This window comes from Ramularia collo-cygni, assembly GCF_900074925.1.
Source record: "Ramularia collo-cygni strain URUG2 genome assembly, contig: RCC_scaffold05, whole genome shotgun sequence".
NCBI classification, from domain to species: domain Eukaryota; kingdom Fungi; phylum Ascomycota; class Dothideomycetes; order Mycosphaerellales; family Mycosphaerellaceae; genus Ramularia; species Ramularia collo-cygni.
The window spans coordinates 862,604-880,321 of NW_019716259.1; the positions used below are offsets into that span (position 1 = coordinate 862,604).

The 17,718-nt window shown below is 52.9% G+C and overlaps 6 protein-coding genes; 2 read left to right on the forward strand and 4 right to left on the reverse strand.

Annotated features, from left to right (window-relative positions):
* Positions 1-158: 158 nt before the first annotated feature.
* RCC_04074 (probable calcium P-type ATPase NCA-1) lies at positions 159-3,282 on the reverse strand (the record flags this gene model as incomplete). XM_023769351.1 has 3 exons in its annotated part: positions 159-572; positions 624-3,097; positions 3,165-3,282. 3 exons carry the CDS (start codon positions 3,280-3,282, stop codon positions 159-161), a joined length of 3,006 nt encoding a protein of 1,001 aa, XP_023625119.1.
* A 393-nt stretch (positions 3,283-3,675) lies between these two features.
* RCC_04075 (related to peroxisomal short-chain alcohol dehydrogenase) lies at positions 3,676-4,563 on the reverse strand (the record flags this gene model as incomplete). The annotated part of the gene is made up of 1 exon (XM_023769352.1): positions 3,676-4,563. One exon carries the CDS (start codon positions 4,561-4,563, stop codon positions 3,676-3,678), a length of 888 nt encoding a protein of 295 aa, XP_023625120.1.
* A 1,549-nt stretch (positions 4,564-6,112) lies between these two features.
* On the forward strand, positions 6,113-7,165 carry RCC_04076 (related to FMN-dependent 2-nitropropane dioxygenase; the record flags this gene model as incomplete). Its single annotated transcript, XM_023769353.1, has 1 exon — positions 6,113-7,165. The coding sequence occupies one exon, from the start codon at positions 6,113-6,115 to the stop codon at positions 7,163-7,165; it is 1,053 nt and encodes a 350-aa protein (XP_023625121.1).
* Positions 7,166-7,686: 521 nt separating this feature from the next.
* RCC_04077 (related to salicylate hydroxylase) lies at positions 7,687-9,120 on the reverse strand (the record flags this gene model as incomplete). XM_023769354.1 has 3 exons in its annotated part: positions 7,687-8,768; positions 8,821-9,021; positions 9,072-9,120. 3 exons carry the CDS (start codon positions 9,118-9,120, stop codon positions 7,687-7,689), a joined length of 1,332 nt encoding a protein of 443 aa, XP_023625122.1.
* Positions 9,121-9,816: 696 nt separating this feature from the next.
* On the forward strand, positions 9,817-11,402 carry RCC_04078 (related to mitochondrial cytosolically directed NADH dehydrogenase; the record flags this gene model as incomplete). XM_023769355.1 has 2 exons in its annotated part: positions 9,817-10,416; positions 10,476-11,402. The coding sequence occupies 2 exons, from the start codon at positions 9,817-9,819 to the stop codon at positions 11,400-11,402; spliced, it is 1,527 nt and encodes a 508-aa protein (XP_023625123.1).
* Positions 11,403-12,036: 634 nt separating this feature from the next.
* RCC_04079 (uncharacterized protein) lies at positions 12,037-17,613 on the reverse strand (the record flags this gene model as incomplete). The annotated part of the gene is made up of 1 exon (XM_023769356.1): positions 12,037-17,613. The coding sequence occupies one exon, from the start codon at positions 17,611-17,613 to the stop codon at positions 12,037-12,039; it is 5,577 nt and encodes a 1,858-aa protein (XP_023625124.1).
* Between the last annotated feature and the right edge of the window lie 105 nt (positions 17,614-17,718).

Consider the following 17,718-nt stretch of genomic DNA (forward strand, 5'->3'; position numbering starts at 1 on the left):
GATGCTCTCTGCACTCTACATGTAGAAGTGCACGAGTACATCAATTTTGTTGAATTCAATTCTGTTCTTTTACATTCCAATCATCAAATCAACTCAGACAGCCAGCCCCGTGAAGAGCACTTYCTATCCTACRTCATCTAACATCTAAAACCAGCCCTCTAATCCATCTTCTTCCCCTTGGCGACCTCCGTAGTCTCCATGAAGAATTGCCTCTCCATCCACTTCAACCCCTCATCAAGCGGGATGATCGGCGCACTCCACGCCAGTACAACCTTCCATTCCTCCCAGCCCAACGGCACGATTCCGAAAACACCCTGCAGGATTGGTGTGTAAAGGAGAGCGAAATGCAAAGCCATGGATAGAGTAATGGCATAGACGAGAATCATATTCTTCCACAATGGAAGGGAAAGGAGACTCTCCGAGGAAGAGAGCGCGTTCATGGCGTTGAGCATTTCAATCACCACGAGAATGGAGAGGGAGATGGTCGAGGCGGTCTTGGCGACGTAGTTKGAAAAGATGGCGCAGCCGCCGGAGACCAGAGGGAATGCAGTGGAACAACGGTGGAAGTGGGACTAGCAGAATTGTTAGCAACGTTCAGTCTGATCAGCATTGTACAAACTTACCAACTCCCAGAAGGAGATTTGAGGGCCGCTCTCAAAGTACATAAAGTACCAAGCATAGCCTCCAACAGTCGCCAATCCAACATACGTTCCAATCACCATGTACCTGAAGAACAACCAGCCGCTCACAAGAGGCTCGTCGCGCTTGCGTGGTGGGCGCTTCATCACATCGTTGTCCTTGGGATTGAAGCTCAATGCCGTCGCAGGAAGACCATCCGTGACAAGGTTCACCCAAAGTAATTGCACGGGGATGAGTGCTTCCGGCATGCCGAGTGCCGCAGTGAGGAAAATGGATACCACTTCGCCGATGTTGGAAGAAATCAGGTATCGGATGAATTGCTGGGTGTTGTTGTAGATGCTTCGGCCTTCCTCGACCGCTGTCTCAATAGTGGCGAAGTTGTCGTCCGCGAGAACCATATCGGCGGCCATTCTGGCCACATCCGTACCACTGCCCATTGCGACTCCGATGTCACTCTTCTTCAATGCGGGGGCATCATTGACACCGTCACCGGTCATTGCGACGACTTCGCCGGCGGATTGGAGGAGTTCTACAAGTTTTGTCTTGTGAGATGGTTCTGTTCGGCAGAAAAGGGATGCTCGTTTCGCGGCCTCGAGCTTTTCACTCTCGCTGAGATTGTCGAATTCGCGACCGGTATAGCTCTTTCCTGAAAGGTCTTCGTGTTCACCAAAGATGCCAATCTGGCGACAGATGGTCTCGGCGGTATTCTTACTATCACCAGTGATGACCACCACGCGGATGCCAGCGGAGCGGCACTTCTTGATGGCTTCTGGGACTTCGGGACGAGGTGGATCCAACATGCCAACGACTCCGAGGAAGGTCATGTTCTGCTCGAGCTGAAGATACTCCTGGGAGGTCTTGGCGGTTTTGGCAAAAGACGAGTTGACGTTGTTAACGCTGGCGAGTGTCATGACACGGAGGCCCTGTCTGCCGAGCTCAACTGCCTCCTTTTGAATTGCAGCGACTAGCTTTGATGACAAAGCGGCAGTCTTGCCGTCGGTTCCAACGAGACAATGTGAGCAGCGTTCGAGAATGGTTTCGGGAGCTCCCTTCACGAGGAGACGCTCGGAATTGCCGCCAGACACAAGAACAGACATGCTCTTGCGGTCGCGAGAGAACTCATATGTTCGCAGCTTGCTGGCCTTTCCGTGGTAGTAGTTGCTAGCAAGGTTGCGCTTCTGCTCCGGTTGGAGACGAGCCTTTTGAGCATTGTATGACCGGTCAGGGGTGCCGACTTTCTCCGCCAAAACCTTCAACGCGCCCTCGGTAGGCTCGCCAACGTTTTGAAAAGTGCCCGTCTGGCTGTCATATGCCAATTCAGCGTCATTACAGATAGCCGCGACTTCCATCATTTGAGCGACAGTGTTATAAGACTCGGCGGCCCACTCAACGACCTTGCCGCCTCTTGACACGGCACCCTCGGGTGCAAAGCTCGTTCCCTCAACCGCCAGCTCTTCAAGTCCAGATTGAGATTCATTGACGAATGCGATTCTGTTGACGCTCATCTGGTTGGTAGTGAGAGTACCAGTCTTGTCCGAGCAAATCACACTGCAGCTGCCCAATGTCTCGACCGAGGGCAAGCTGCGAACAATGGCGTTCTTACGAGCCATGGTGCGGGTACCCAATGCAAGACATGTTGTAATGAYCACGGCGAGACCTTCCGGAATGGCGGCCACACCAAGAGAGACGGCGATCTTGAGGTAGTAAATTGCACCCTTGGTCCATGAGCCACCGAATGAAGGATCGTTGAAATGTTGAATGTTGATCAACCAGACCACAATGCAAATTACAGAGATGACCTTGGCCAGCACATCTCCGAATTCGTTCAATTTCTCCTTGAGTGGTGTGGGTTGCGAGATCTGCGACGTGATGCTCTCGTGGATGTCCCCAATAGCGGTACTCGAACCGGTGAGAACCACGACCGCGTGGGCGTGTCCAGTCACGACGGTGGTTCCTGAGAAGAGCATATTGACCTGATCTTGCTTAACAGCCTGGCTRTCCTTGATTGCTTCCGTCTCCTTGCCAACACTCTCGCTCTCTCCAGTCAAGATACTCTGATCAACGCGGAAGCTGTTGCTGTTGATGCTGAGAAGTCTGCAGTCGGCTGGAACCTGGTTGCCAACCGACACGTCAATCACATCTCCTGGGACCAGCTCATCCGCCTTGATGCTCTTGATCTTTCCATCGCGAATGACTTTGGCGGTGTTTGCACTGTACTCCTGCAGAGCAGCAATGGCCTTCTCAGCAGAGCTTTCTTGACTTACACCAACGACGGCGTTGAGGATGAGGATGGTGAGGATGACGGCGGGGTCGACGAATGCGGTCCAGCCCTCGCCGTCTTCAAAGAGGGCGAGCACGAAAGAGATTGCCGCAGAACCGAGCAGGATGAGGACCAGCTGATCCTTGAATTGTTCGAGCACGAGTTCCCATAGCGGCGTGGGCGGGTCTTCGGGGATAGCTGTCAACAATGTGTCAGTACCTCGCGATATGTCTTGTGTTGACGTCTTCTGTTATGCTATGCATACCATTCCTGCCGTGCTTCTGTCGCGAAGCGGACACTCCACTCTCCGACAGTCCACTCTGCTCCGACACACCAAAGTGCTTGAGCACATCTTGCGTCGAGCGCACATATGCGTTCTCCATGTTGGGTATTGTTCTAGGTTGTTGATATATTGCAGGGCTTTCTCAGCTTTCTCCCCAGCTCCGAATCTTAGTTGTCAACTTCTGCGCCTCTGATCATGATACGCCCATTCGTTTTCGATTCGTGGAGGTGTCGTTGATGAAGATTCAGCCACGTACGTCGTCGTAGCAGTATTGGTGACAAGGCGATGAGGTCAAAGTGGGATGTTTTTATTAATGCAACGTGTTCCGCCGCGATTAACCTTTGTGAATAAACTTTTTGCCGAGATCCGAGACGATCGCGCTAGGTAGTATTAGGATAGGGCAGCATGCCAGGGCCGAGCGACTTCCTTGTCAAAACGATGACATGTTTCGTGCTCTAAATACAATACCTAGGTACATRTAGGTACTTTGTGATCATTCAACATCCATCCTCACCTTCAACAAATTACCATCTTCAATCTCTGCCCTCATCTTCTCCAACTCCTCCATATCCCATGTACAACTCACATACCTCCCATTCAACCACGCTCTCTTCTCCTTACTCAACCACACCAAACTATTCCCCGTCAATTCTGGCGAATCCTGCAACTTATGCCGCATGTTTTCCGGCAGATTGGAAGCCAATTCAGTAGGCACAGCTCCAGGATGAATTCCAAAGCACACCACACCTTCCCTTTCATGTTCCGCCGCGATCATCTCTCCGAATCTCAAGAGTGCAAGTTTCGATAGTTTGTATGCGGACCCGGGGCCGGAATAATGTGCGCCTATGGAGGAGACGTTGATTATAGTTTTGAGACCGGAAGCGGTGGAGAGAAGGAGAGGGATGAACGATTGGGTTAGGAGAAAGGGGCCTTTTATGTTGACTTCCCAGGTTCGCCACCAACTATCCACGTTCTCCTCCATGACCGAGACGAATGGAGAGGCGTAGCCAGCGTTGTTGATAAGGATGTCCAACCKGCCGAATTCGGAAGAAATTTCCTTCGCTGCTGCAGCGACATTGCTTTCGGAGGTGACATCCAGTTCGAGCAGCAAAATGTGAGGCGGCTCCTTGCCTGCTTCTTTGGCTGCGGCTAGAAGCTCTGGCTCGAGATCTTTCATGGATGAACGGGCTCCGAGGGCAATGTGTGAGCAGCCTGCTCGAGCATAGCTAAGAGCTGTGGAACGTCCGCAGCCTTTGGAAGCGCCGGTTATGAAGACTGCGGTGTTGGAGAGGTTGAACTGGGTGGGGTCAATGAAGGGATAGGTGTCGCTGTGGATTGTGGGTGTGAAGTTTGCACCGGAGGAATCGCGCTTTGAAGACATCGCGAAGGATTTGTTGAGGTTGGACAGAATAAGAGGCGGTTAACTGGGGGAACGCTTTTGTAATGACTTACAATGCTGAGAAGGGAGCGATTGGTTAGTGTCGACGGATACCACCTCGTCATACAACGCCTCTACATCGGAGCTTTCCCAAACCCATATCAAGCACGGCGGAGTTAGCAACGAACCAATTCTCGCTAGATTGTAGCGAAAGTGGGCCGCGAGTCATAATGAACAACTTGTGTTCCGATGCAAGGGGACGCTGTAGCTGTCCACGGGTGTAGCTTAAGTCCGGGGGCAAGAATTTTGCATTTATCTCCGCTCTTGCAAACCGCAGGATTTGCTGCTGTTTGGCATGTCTCGAATAGTGTTACTCTTCTCCGAAGGAATTCAGATCGATTGACATACGGGATACCGGATTGAATCTTGCACTTATATCCGCCTGAGCTTGCACTTCGGGAGAAGTCCAATAAAAAAAGCCATTCATCGTGATCGATGATCCGAGATGATTGTGAACGCATTTGCATGTCGTTCTCTCGAGCAGCTTCTCATGGCGTGGTCGTGTATTCAGGGCTTCAGAGGGCCACTGAATGGTCGATGATAAAAAGCAAAGACTTAGGCTCGCAGATGGCGGTGCCGGCTGGGTGACTGACTGTCGCGCTAGCGGGACATGGAGTGWGACTCTCTGAGGCCGTGAGTCTGAACTGAGATCGAAAGGACGATGAGGGATGTTGCAGAGAAGTGCGTAGCCAGCCACCCTCGAGACACATCATACTCGCCTCCAGCATCCACATGCTCCCATACAATTCCCAAATTCAATCGAAACTCCGTTAGCTTGAGGCGATTGAGGCGAAATGCGCTAGGTCCCCGGCTCTTCCTGTCTTCTCTCAATCCCCGCCACCAAGTCCGGCTCCATCATTCTCGTATTGACGCCCATCTCGCTGTCAGGCTGTTCATGACAAGGCCACCAGTATACAACGCAACCGCATTGATCACAGAAGTGGAATTCGATTTCCCGGTCGCCCCAGATGTACTTCTTATTAGTCGCTGCACGTTTTTTTTTTGATGATGATTTTGACCGAAGAAGTGGAGTAGTATGCCCAAGCTGCTGCATATCTCCTGCAGATGCTGCATTGGCAGTCGTTTATGTAGTCAGGTTTGCGTGGGACCTCGACTGTGATGAGACCGCAGTGACAGGTTGCTAGAAGGTCAGACATGTGTGAGGGAAGATATTGTTAGGTGAGAGACGAGGAGTTGGATGATGTTTGCTATCGTGGCCCGAGCAAGCGGAGCGGAAGATGTGATGGATCCCGCTTCCGCTTCTTTGGCCTCGGGATCCCCGCGTTCTCGGCTTCGGTAGACACGGTTGTCGAGACCGTGGCATCAGTGGAGCTATATACATCTACAACATGTTCATTGTCTTTCTAGTCACTGCCTCCAGTGGAGATCCACAAACCACTTCGAAAACTTACAAGCCGCCTTGAAGAGCATACAACATCAGCAAAAAGAATCAAAACCAACAACCATCCCCCATCCCCCATCATCGTCCATCATGGCCCGCCCAACCCTCAAAACGCCACTATGTGAGCTCCTCGGAATCGAATATCCCATCATCCTCGCAGGAATGGCCCGCACATCCTCCGGTCCCCTGGCAGCAGCCGTCTCCAACGCAGGAGGAATGGGCGTCATCGGCGGACTAGGCTACACACCAACCCAAATGCGATCCATCATCCACGAAATCAAAGCCAACCTCTCCGCTCCAGACCTTCCCTTTGGCGTAGATCTCGCCCTCCCTCAAGTCGGTGGTTCGGCGCGAAAGACCAACCACGACTACACCCATGGCCAACTCGACGAGCTGATTGATGTGGTGATTGAGGAAAAGGCAAAGCTGTTTGTTAGTGCTGTTGGGGTTCCTCCGGATCATGTTATTAAGAGATTGCATGATGCTGGGATTTTGGTTATGAATATGGTGGGACACCCGAAGCATGCTAAGAAGGCGCTGGATAAGGGTGTGGATATTGTTTGTGCGCAGGGTGGAGAGGGTGGTGGACATACGGGAGATATTGCTACGAGCATTCTCATCCCGAGTGTTGTGGAGGTTGCGAGGCAGTACACGTCTCCATTGACTGGTAAGCCGGCGATGGTTGTTGCTGCTGGAGGAATCTACAATGGAAAGAGTTTGGCGGCGAGTTTGAGCTATGGAGCTGTCGGTGCTTGGGTCGGAACGAGGTTCGTGGCTAGTGAGGAGGCCGGGTGTAGTCAGATGCACAAGGAGGCAGTTGTTTCCGCTCAATTTGAGGATACCGGCAGGACCCTGGTCGTTAGCGGAAGGCCGCTGAGAGTAAGAATCAATGATTACATCAAGAGTTGGGAGGTGGATCGACCAGAGGAGGTCAAGAAGCTCTGTGATCAAGGTGTGGTGCCGTTGCAGCATGACATGGACAATGATGTGGATGTTGATATTCCTTTCTTGATGGGACAGGTCGCTGGTGCGATCAAGTCGATTCAGCCCGCAAAGGTCATCTTGGAGGAAATGGTCACCGAGTGTGTGGACATTCTGAAGACACAGCAGAGTTATCTAGGGGAGAGCAGGAGCAAGCTTTGAGGAAAATGTGGCAGACATACTCTTTCTTGTATATGACTATTTCTAACGGCTTCCACATCTCACGTATTTGAACTTCAGATGGGCAATCTGGCGGACGTCGTGTGACTAGGTGTAGTCTGGTCAAAGGGTTCAGGTGAGGAATGAWGGGATGCAGTTCGACGTAGTAAAATCGTGGCACGAAACTGATGCAGTCTTGCTCGTAAGTCTTCTGGTGTGCACCCTTCGTGCGGCTCATCCTTGCAATGTAGCACTTAACTGGCGGGTGTTTTGGAAACAGGGAAAATCTACGGAAGATGCTCAGTCGTAGCTTTGCAAACTGGCTCGGATGAAGTGAATACCAAATTTCCACACCCATTTTGACTCAACAGATTATCGAACTCAAATACTGCATATATTCAACCCTACTAACCATATTATCCCCGGATATCCTCCAGCCGTCCACGTTTCCTGTTGAAGAAGTGGTAGCCATACAGTCACACTACCCCAATCCTAACCCTACTCTCCACTCACATACCAACTAGTTAGACCCTGGCATAAATCTCCCCAAACTCCCTCTCAGCAACATCCTCAACATCAAGTCCATAAATTCTCTTCTGAACATCCGCATCCGCCCACTTGTCCGGCACAGGCCCCTTCCCATCCTTCAAAGCAGCAAACTGCTTGTCCCTCTCAGCCTTGGCAGCCCCGTCACCCAAATGCAACGCCCTCCCACTCGCAGCCGCGAGCTCCACAAGCTCATACGCTCTTTCCCTCCTCACCACCTCGTAGACTTTCAAAGCTTTGTGAATAGCTTCCGGGGTCGTTGCAGGAAGTTTACTCAGAACCACTCCAAGAACAGCTCCGTCTTCGATAGCTTGCGCGGCTCCCTGGGCGAGATGCGGGAGAGTCGGATGGCATGCATCCCCAACTAGAGCTGTGGAGCCTTCGATCCATGTGGGGAGGGGTTCGTGGACGCGGAGTTTCCACTCGCAGACTTCTCCGTCCGGGACGAGATCTAGCATTCTTCGAACTTTGGGGCAGAAATCGGAAAAGACATTTATCATTTGCGGTTTGCTGCCTTTGGTCGTGTATGTAGCTGAGGGACCCACTGCGAAGTTTGTGTCGGGCTGTACGGTGGAGAGATTGTAGATTTGTTTGTTGGAGACTGGGTAGGCGATGATGTGTCGTTTCTCCCCGATCCAGCGAGTTACGGCTTCTGTGTCAATTAGGGAAAGTAGTTCGGGGTCGTGGGACATTTGTTCGCGGGTTAGCATGATGCGGTAGGCTGCTTGTCCTGTGTCTATGATCTTGGCGTCGATGGATTTGTGCCGTAGGAGGTGCTCGCGAACGACAGATTTGATACCGTCGGAGGCCAAGAGGATATCACAGGTCACGTCTGACGGAGAGCCGTTGCGTGGGAGGATGGTGAAGGTGGGAATTGGGCCGAAGGATTGGACCGCTGTGATTGTCGTGGAGAAGATGAAGTTGATGCTGGACTCTTTCTTACAGCCTTCATACATCGAGTTGGCGAGAGAGGAGCGGTGGCCAACCATGTGAGGGTAATTGTACGTGGCGCGGATGTAGTTGAGGTCCACGCTGCCGAGCTCTTTATCGGTCGAGCCCTCTATCAAGTATTGTCAGTGAAAGTGTACTTTGCTGGAGTGCTCGGTCCATACGTCTTATGCTGGTTCCCTTCAAATCCACGGCTTCCTTCTCAATGTCTGCCCAGACACCCATTCTATCGAGGATTCGAGCCATGTTTGGTGCCAGCTGAATGCCAGCGCCAACAAAGCCTAGGTTCGACGCCGACTCATAGACATCAATCCTTTTGAATCCACGCTTTGCGAGGGACAATGCGGTTGCTAGACCGCCCATTCCTGTCGAAGTCAGTATCATTGGAAAAGGCACAATATCTCGCCATACTCACCGGCTCCAGCAATACAGATGTGCAGGTCGAGAACATTTCTGGTCGCCATCTTCAAGATTCTGCCGTTCCGTACTATGTGGCAATTTTTTTTTCCAACAGGCAGTTTCTAAGAATTGTACAAAGGCGAAGGCGATTCTTATAAGCACTTATATCGTACTTTAGATCATCAATGCCTCCGGTTGTGACTATGTCCGCCTGCCTCGTCACCACTGTCCGGCAAAAGCGATCGGATCTCAAATGGGCAGCCTCTTGACTCTCCGAGTGACGATTCTGAATACCAACAGGCAAGTCGTAACCATGGACCTTCCTTGAACATCTCGTTCCCCTCATCGTGCACGTCTATGTGGACCTCCCGAAGTCGCTCGGCCGAGGGCGAGCTGTGTCTCGGCTTTRCGCCGAGAACTTCGGCAATTGAGGGGACGGTGACATGCATGTGAAAGTTCAGCCGACCTTTTCATCCTGGAGCTGGAGCATGCCTTCCGCAATCTTGATCACAGTTCATCTGATGAGAGACTTGGGAGACCCCACGATGATAATACAGTCGGAACGGAGAGGGAAGTGGATTTGCACAACTCGTCCTTGTGAAAAAGGAACGTCGGAATGCCGTTATGCTCCGCGGCCGGACACTGCCGGAAGGCTGGAGTGATGTAATCCTTAGCATTGGCAAAGATCAAAAGTGAAGTATCCAACATCATTGAAGGTGAGGTGAGATTCAGTATTACCTCCTCTCAAGACCAGCTCAGCTATGCTGTGTTTACGAAATGGATCGTTAAGAGGACTCGCTCCACAGTCTCTCTCCTCAACCATCTCACGAACAACAAGAATCGCAGCAGCACATAAGAGGGACTTCTCCATCGCACAGCTAGATGCCGAACGAAAGAACCGAGAGAGAGTGGTAGTTTTGGGCAGTGGATGGGGTGGCTTTACTCTCAGTCGTGATCTAGACGCGAAGAAGTATCAGATTGTGGTTGTCAGTCCAAGATCGTACTTTGTTTTTACGCCCTTGCTCGCCGGGACCTCAGTTGGGACCCTCGAGTTTCGGACTGCTCTGGAGCCTGTAAGATCCTTTCGTGGAAGAGGTGTGGGAGCAGAGTACTTTCAAGGATGGGCCGACCAGGTGGATTTCGAAACCAAGACGTTGACGATTGAGGAGTCTGTTGAGGATCCATTGCAAGGTCGAGGATTGGCTTCGAGTATCCATGCCCAGAAGACGAAGGAGGAGCGCAAGGAGGAGAAGGAGATGCTTGCGGAAAAGGGACAGCTTTTTGATCTCTCGTACGACAAATTGGTTGTGGCGGTGGGATGCTACTCCCAGACCTTCGATACGAAGGGTGTGAAAGAATTCGTAGGTCTATCCCTGGTCCTGTTATGAAGCAAGCACATGCTGACTTTATCCTTTCCCAGGCCTACTTCCTAAAAGACGTCGGAGATGCCAGAAGAATACGAAATCGCCTTCTCTCCTGCTTCGAAATCGCCGCACTCCCAACCACCTCGGATGAAATGCGCTCTCAAATCCTYAACTTCGCAGTCGTGGGTGGTGGTCCCACAGGAATCGAATGGTCAGCAGAGCTCCACGATCTCATCCACGAAGACATGTCACGCCTCTACCCGGAGCTAGTCCAACACTGCAAAATCACAGTCTACGACGTCGCACCCACAATCCTAAGCATGTTCGACGAAAAACTCTCCAAATACGCCATGAAGACCTTTGCTAGAAATGGCATCGAGATCAAAACAAACCACCACGTCCAAGAACTCCGTCCGGGAGCCGTCATACGTCCAGGAGTCAAAGATAAATTCTCCTGCTACACCCTCAACTTAAAAGAACAAGGCGAAGTAGGAGTGGGAATGTGCGTCTGGTCCACAGGATTAATGATGAATCCATTCGTCGAGACAGGTCTGAAAGACAAAGTCAAACAACATCCCAAATCCCACGGTATCCTCACAGATTCACATCTTCAAATCCAATCCCCGGATGGTACGCCCGTGAGAGACGTCTACGCGTTAGGAGACTGTGCGATTCTCGAGGGAACTTCATACCCCGCAACCGCTCAAGTCGCGGCGCAAAAAGCATCTTGGCTAGCGAAGAGATTGAATAAAGGGGATCTCCAGAAAACGGAATTCAAATACAAGGACCTTGGAGTAATGGCTTATATTGGAAATCAGAATGCGATTTTGCAGTCTTCCGGAGGGAATATCTCGGGATTGATGGCGTGGTTTATTTGGAGAGGGGTGTATTTGAGTAAGAGTATGAGTTGGAGAAATCGGATCTTGATCCCGATTTATTGGAGTATTAATTGGTTGTTTGGGAGGGATATTTCGCGCTTTTGAAAAATGGAAGGCGTTTCGGAAGATAGACAGCTGTACGATGGCTTTACACTCTACAAGATGTAAGAAATTAGAGAATCACAGACACACGAGCGGGCATACCATATCCAATCCCTGCTACGCAGCAGACCACCATCAAGAAGTTCACATGGTCCAACAAGACTGATAGCAGCCGAAGGTCGTAAAGGCAAAAGCCCAACTGCCATGAGCAGGAATACAGTCACATCGTCAAAATGTGTTCATGTGATGCGCTCTCTTCTTTCATTGGYGATTCACCTCATTGTCTATAATACATACTTCTTTCACCGCTCCGATCTTCAGAAGACTGACCCAAGCTTCCATCCCCAGCCCAGGTTCCTTCTCCCGAAGAAGATTAAAAAAATCTTCCTTCCCTGCTTCCCTCGTCCCAGACAAGGTAACACACTACGTATTCATATCCAATAAGAAAACAGAAAAGAAAGAAACGGAACCCCATTCGGCTCAGCTCAATCGACGAGCTTGTTTTCGCCTTTGAACGCCACCGCTGAAAGCGCGTAGCAAAAAAACGAGTTGTAGTGCTCCAGACATGACTTCGTAACAAATACAGTGACAAAAGCAAATTCGTGAGGTGGTCGAGTGGCCGATCAGAGAGCGACTTTCAGCCGTTATCCTGGCCCACGATGATAAAGTGTTGTTCCCAGATCCAGCCCAAAGTATTGGTAGAATCGTCCTGATTCTTCGCCAACCAGAGCTCGCCCTTTTGGCCAACGACGTCGAAGATTTCTCCTTGGACATATTGCAGGTATGGGTATCCACCTTCCTTGCGCGTCTGCTCGATGCTGAATTCAAAGAGACTGGCGCAGACAAAGAGGACCGTCATGTCGTGGACTGCAGCGGGAGGTGCTGCTGGTTCGTTGGGCTGGAGGACCGAAGCCATATCAGGCGGCAGGGCAGATGTGAAGAGACCGGAGAACCGGTGCGTTTCTGGTAGATCCTGGCGCGCGGTGAAGTACGTTGCGTCCGAGGTGGGCCGTGGGCTGCGTGGTACATCAGGGGATGGCCGTGCGAAATGAGTGGCCTGTGCTGATGCTGAAGCTGGCGGCTGGATTCCCGTGGCGGGCCTGTTCCCGGTGAAAGAATTGCTGGGCGTGCTTGTATTCGACCAGGGTCGGTGGGCGGACGTGATGATGGCGGTTGGACCTGTTGAGCCACCCTGAGCCCGAGCTCGCGCTGATAGGGAAGAGTTGGACCGGAGACGGGCTGGCATTACGTCAGAGCCTGGTGTGTATATACCACTGTGACGTCTCGAATTGACAGCAGTGGAAGATTGGCTTCCAACGGATAAAGTCCTGGCCGAGCTGTCTACAGTAGAGGGCCTTCTTCGTCTGCTCGAAGCCTCGGATGATGGATCCATCAGTGTTGTGTGCGGAGAGAGGAAGTTCGCTGCTTCTTGAGCGAGCGAACCATTGCAGATTGACAGCGTTGCGCATCGCTTTTTGATCTCAGTAAAGTCGGGACTGAATGCAGACTCTATCTGCTGGATGCTGCTCGGGATGTCCGCAACTTCCAGAAGTGGCCGCAATTTCCTCTCCCAAGTGCTCTGCCATTGTATCTGTGCGTCGAGGAAGCAGTTGAGGCAGTTTATCACCAGCTGGGCAGTCAGAGAGTAGAGCTTGGGCAGCTCAATTTTGAGCTGGTCGTTCAGCGCGATGTACAAATCTGACGCTTCAATGGTCTTCTTGTCCGGCTTCAAGCCTCGCCTCTCCTCAGACTTGCACTTGGYGTAGTCCACGATACGCTTCTTTCGCTTGTTCATCGCATTTTGTGGACCATCGTGCAGTTTGATGCAGAGCAGCATAGGCTCGAGGACGCGTTTCTGCACGGCTGCTTTGTGCTCCTCAAAGGCAATTTGAGTGAGATCTCGAATCACCTGTCCGTACTTGCGCCATTTGCTCTCAATCTCGGGCAGAGTGCTCGGCGCCACATCAGTAAACAATTCCAACGCGTTCGCATAGTTGTTGACCAACTCAGTGGCCTTTTCGGTACGGTTGATGTAGTCCTGGACGTCGCGCATGCAAATCTGCAAGCGAATGTAATTGCCACCAAACTTGTGCGCGAGCTCGTCAAACTCAGTATCCTGAAAAGCCTCTGCAATGCCTACTCGCTCTTTGAGCTTTTCCGTGCGACGACCAAAGGCTTTGGCGAGGCCGCTGCGAATGTCAGAGTCCTTGCGACCACGTCCGTTGATGACCTGATCAACCAGATCCGCACGGCGCTTGGCATCGTTAATCCGAGTGAGCATGGTGACGGAATCTTTGGCCGCGGATTTGATATTCTCATGGTCGGGATGGCCAATGGGCGTAACCTCCAAAAGCTGCTGCAGAAGCATTGGGTATTTGGCCACACGCTGCGTCGGCTTCACCAGTAAGGAGTCCAGATCCCAGGCTGCAGTGATGTCGCTGGCATTGGCATGGCATTCGTCCAACCAGCACTTCACAGTCGTCGTTCCTTGGATCGCGGACAAGCGCTGATTCGCGGCGTCATGGTTCTTCAGGTACGATCCATAGACCTGCTCCATGCGTAACATGTTGTCGAGGAAAGTTTTGCCAATCGTCGAGGTCCTGTCTTTTTCATCGTCCAAAGTGTCCATTGCAGAGTTTTGACTGGCGCCTTCGCTTTGGGTAGTCGAGAAACTACCTCGCTTGTTCGCCCAGCGCTGTTGCTTAGCTGGCACGTAAACCTGAGTCACGGACTTGCGCATTTCGTCATAGAAGTGCAACGCAAACCGCTCGACTTCATCACAATTTCCAAATAGTACTTTCTTGTCCTCGGGTTGTACCAAATCGGGAGTGCAGGTGGCCTTGTAGATGTCCTCGATGATTTTCAAATCTTGATGATACGAATTCTCGGTGTCGAGCAATTCCTTGATGATGTGACGCCTCCTCAACAAGCGCTTCTGCTCGGGCCCAGGTGATGGAGCCTTGGTGAGTCTGCCGCCATCGCCATGAATGTCAATTGAAGTCTGTCTCGTCGAATCCGTGAATGAGGTCATTGAATGTGAGCCGGGCAGAGTCGGCAGTGCACGCTGGCTGTCAAGTGAGGGACGAGATGAGCCCGATGGGGCCCACGCCCGTTCAAACTTGGGAGACACCTCACTTGGTTCCCGCTCAGGATAGGCCGCGGCGAAGGACGAGTCTGAAGGCGTATACGGTTTGGGAGGAGGTGCAGGCGGCTCGTGTGATGGCTGAGGTGGATTAGGACTGAGGAGTGGAGACGTCGATGCTGAAACACGGTCTCCAGCTGCCTGTATCGCTGCCATGTCCAGTTGACCAAATGTCCCGATTCTCAGCCCATTGTCGTTACTAGCAGCTGGAGCCAGGTCACTGGGCGGCCCAACGCTCGAACGGGGTGTGTATCCATAATCTTTCGGCGGAGGCACCGGTGCATGGTCACTCACAAATGGATCCTCACCACGCTGTTGTCGCTCCCAATCTTCATCGGCCTTGCGAATCTTGGCTTCGAAATCCTCCTCCTCACCATCAGGTACGTCACTCCCGTACACGATGACGTGCCCAAATTCAGCAGGCATTTCTGGTGTGTCCGGCGTGACGCTCGGCATCTCGTAAGCATCCGCTCGAAGCAACGGCTTCCGTTTCCGGAGGTCCTCGATCGGCTGGCTGTATTGGATGCTCATCAGCAAGTTCTGAATCATGTCGGCATCGGAACCGCCATTAGCGGAGAGGCGGTTCAGGTCGAGCATGCGGTGTTGCATCTCCTCGAGCATCTCGGCGGTGAGCGTTCCTGTGGATTGGTAATACTCGAGCACGCGAGATACTCTCCCGTCAATTCGAAGCGTGCCGTCGTCTGCCGCGTGTAAATCTCCGAGTTGCAGTGCAGGAGGCGTGAGTGTGTCGTCTCTTGTGACAGGCTTGCGTGGGGTGACATCCGCAGCGTCGTGTACGGAATGTTCGGATTCCTCAAGTGGGGATTCCATATACCCATTTGCGGCAAAGTTTTGTTGATTGTACTCCTGCGAGTGCGTAAAAACGTCGCCCTCTGCAGGGACATGTTGGAGCTCCCCACCAGTGGACCATGGTTCAGCCTGGGCAATGTCTGGGTCATGATCAAGCATGATCCGGATCGAACCCTGGTCGGCGGCCTGGGCGTTGCCAAGTCCCCATTGGTCAACCAAATCCCCGGAACCTTCTTGTGCGGTTGGGCTATCATCGGCAAATTCAGTACCGTCGCGGCTAGCAGGGGAGCTGCTGCGTTCTCGCAAACGCGCAACGTGGTTGAGGAGGGTTGGCGTATCGACGGAGTCGGCTGCTGCCTCCGTCAAACTTGCGGCTGATGTGGCAGAGGCCGCGAATTTTGACGGCTCTTGATACGTCGCAGCCGGTAATAGTGTAGGCGGCTCCTGATGCACTTCCGGGGACCCGGTCACTGCTGTTGGACCTGACGTGCCTCGTTCCACAGCGGACCGGCCGAGAGCGGGACTCTCCTCTTCGAACATGGTCTGCTCGGTCATGCTTGTCAACGGTTCAGGCTCTGCACCGGSCACCGCCAGCAATCCCGTTGTGTCCAGACTGAGACCGCGGGTGTGCCCGTGAGGTCCAGGGGTTTTGCTGTCCATCATTTGGTGACTGTCCGATTGCGTCGTGGAATCCGTATTGGCAGCAGCAGCATGCTCGCGAGACACGACCCTCGAGGCAGGCCTTGATCGAGAAACACTCCTAGATTGACTTCTAGAACTCCTCAGCTCATCGTAGTCCTCATTTGACTTCAGACTTTGCGTTATGGCCCGTTGTATTCGCGCCCGTCGTGCCTCGAAATCGATCTTGTCGAGTTCCGGAATCTTCCTCCTCGACCTCTCCTTCTGCAGGTCGTATGGCGCTCCGAGCCACTGTTCGCTCGGCCGCCTTCCGTCGCGAGGGCGTGGATATTGGCTGTGATATCGTTCTGCTGCGCGTGCTCGGCTCGCAGACGTCGTGGCCGAGCTCACCGGCTGTCTAGGCCGTGACGAGCGAAGCGGAGGCGACGTCTTGGGAAGGGGTGCAACGATTTTCGCCGAGACCATCTTACTTGATGCAGGTGATGTGGATATGGAGGGCGGGAGATATCGACTTCGTGATGAGGGCGTAGTGTTCTCTTTCCCTTTAATAGGCCGAGTTGGCGACTTTGACCAACGTCTTCCCTGCGTTGGATTTGACATTGCAGATGCAGGCCGCGATTGAGTTGCAGGTGGCGGAGCTGAATATCCGCCGGTTCTGACTGGGATTTGTGATGTTGACGGATGGTTGCGGGGGCGCATTCCACGGTGACCAGAGTCGGGTGGTGTTGGATGGAGGTTGGGTCGATAGTGGGAGCTCAGATTTGGCATGCTCGGCATCAACTGGGGTTGTGCTGCGCTCATTTCGCTCCGACTCCTCTTGTGCACCAGAGTCTGCCTGGAGGATGGTCGTAATAATGGCTTGGAAATATCGTGATGAGACTGGCTGCGTCCGTGAGCAAGCGCCAGGCTACCTTCGCTGCCACGCCGCGGTGCCCTCTCAAATGTCGGCAGAGGACCGTAGTTGCCCAGGTCAAAGTTTCCATTCCATCTTCCATCCGCAGTGATCTCGCCAAATAGCGGTCTCGGGCCACTGTGCTGTGTCTGTTTGCCTGGAGAGCGCGAGCGGCGACGAGAGAAGGCAGCGAATGGCTGGCTGCGCGTGGTCAACACCGTCCCCGCAGACGAGAAAGAATGCGCCGTTTCAAAAGAGGTCGATGGCGATTTTCTGGGCGATTTTTCCCCCGTGGGCCGTCTCTTTTGCAGTCTCGTGGTGCTGGGTCGGCTGTCTGCGCTCGAAGTACTCGTGGGAGATCGCTGGGGCACGCGGGTATAGCGCTCTCCTCGGGTGGTGGCGACGGTGAGCGGACTGCGGCCATCGCCGCTGGCGACCCTGCGATCGAAGCGGTTTGCCATGTCCTTGACGGTCCCATGCGGACGTGACGGWAGTACCATAGGAGAGCGTAGGCTGGGGTCACCAGCTGGACCTGATACTGATCGCGGTGTCGCATGGGCCGTCGAGCTGGCGAACGCGGGTTTTCCTTCGCCGGTAGACATATCGTCCAGTTCCGCCGAGTAGCCCGTCAAGTAGAAGTCGCGTGGATCCACCGACCGGCTGACCGTGGGATCAAGCGGCGGCGGCGTGGTGGAGAGGCTGTCGGCGCTGGCCCATGTAGAAGACTCCATCCGTGGCGGCGCCCATAAAGGCGTTGGGAATTCGTTGGGTCGTTCGCTGGGCGCGTCAAGCTGTTGTTGATGCGAGGAAACAGGCTTGTTGGCCGGCAGTATACT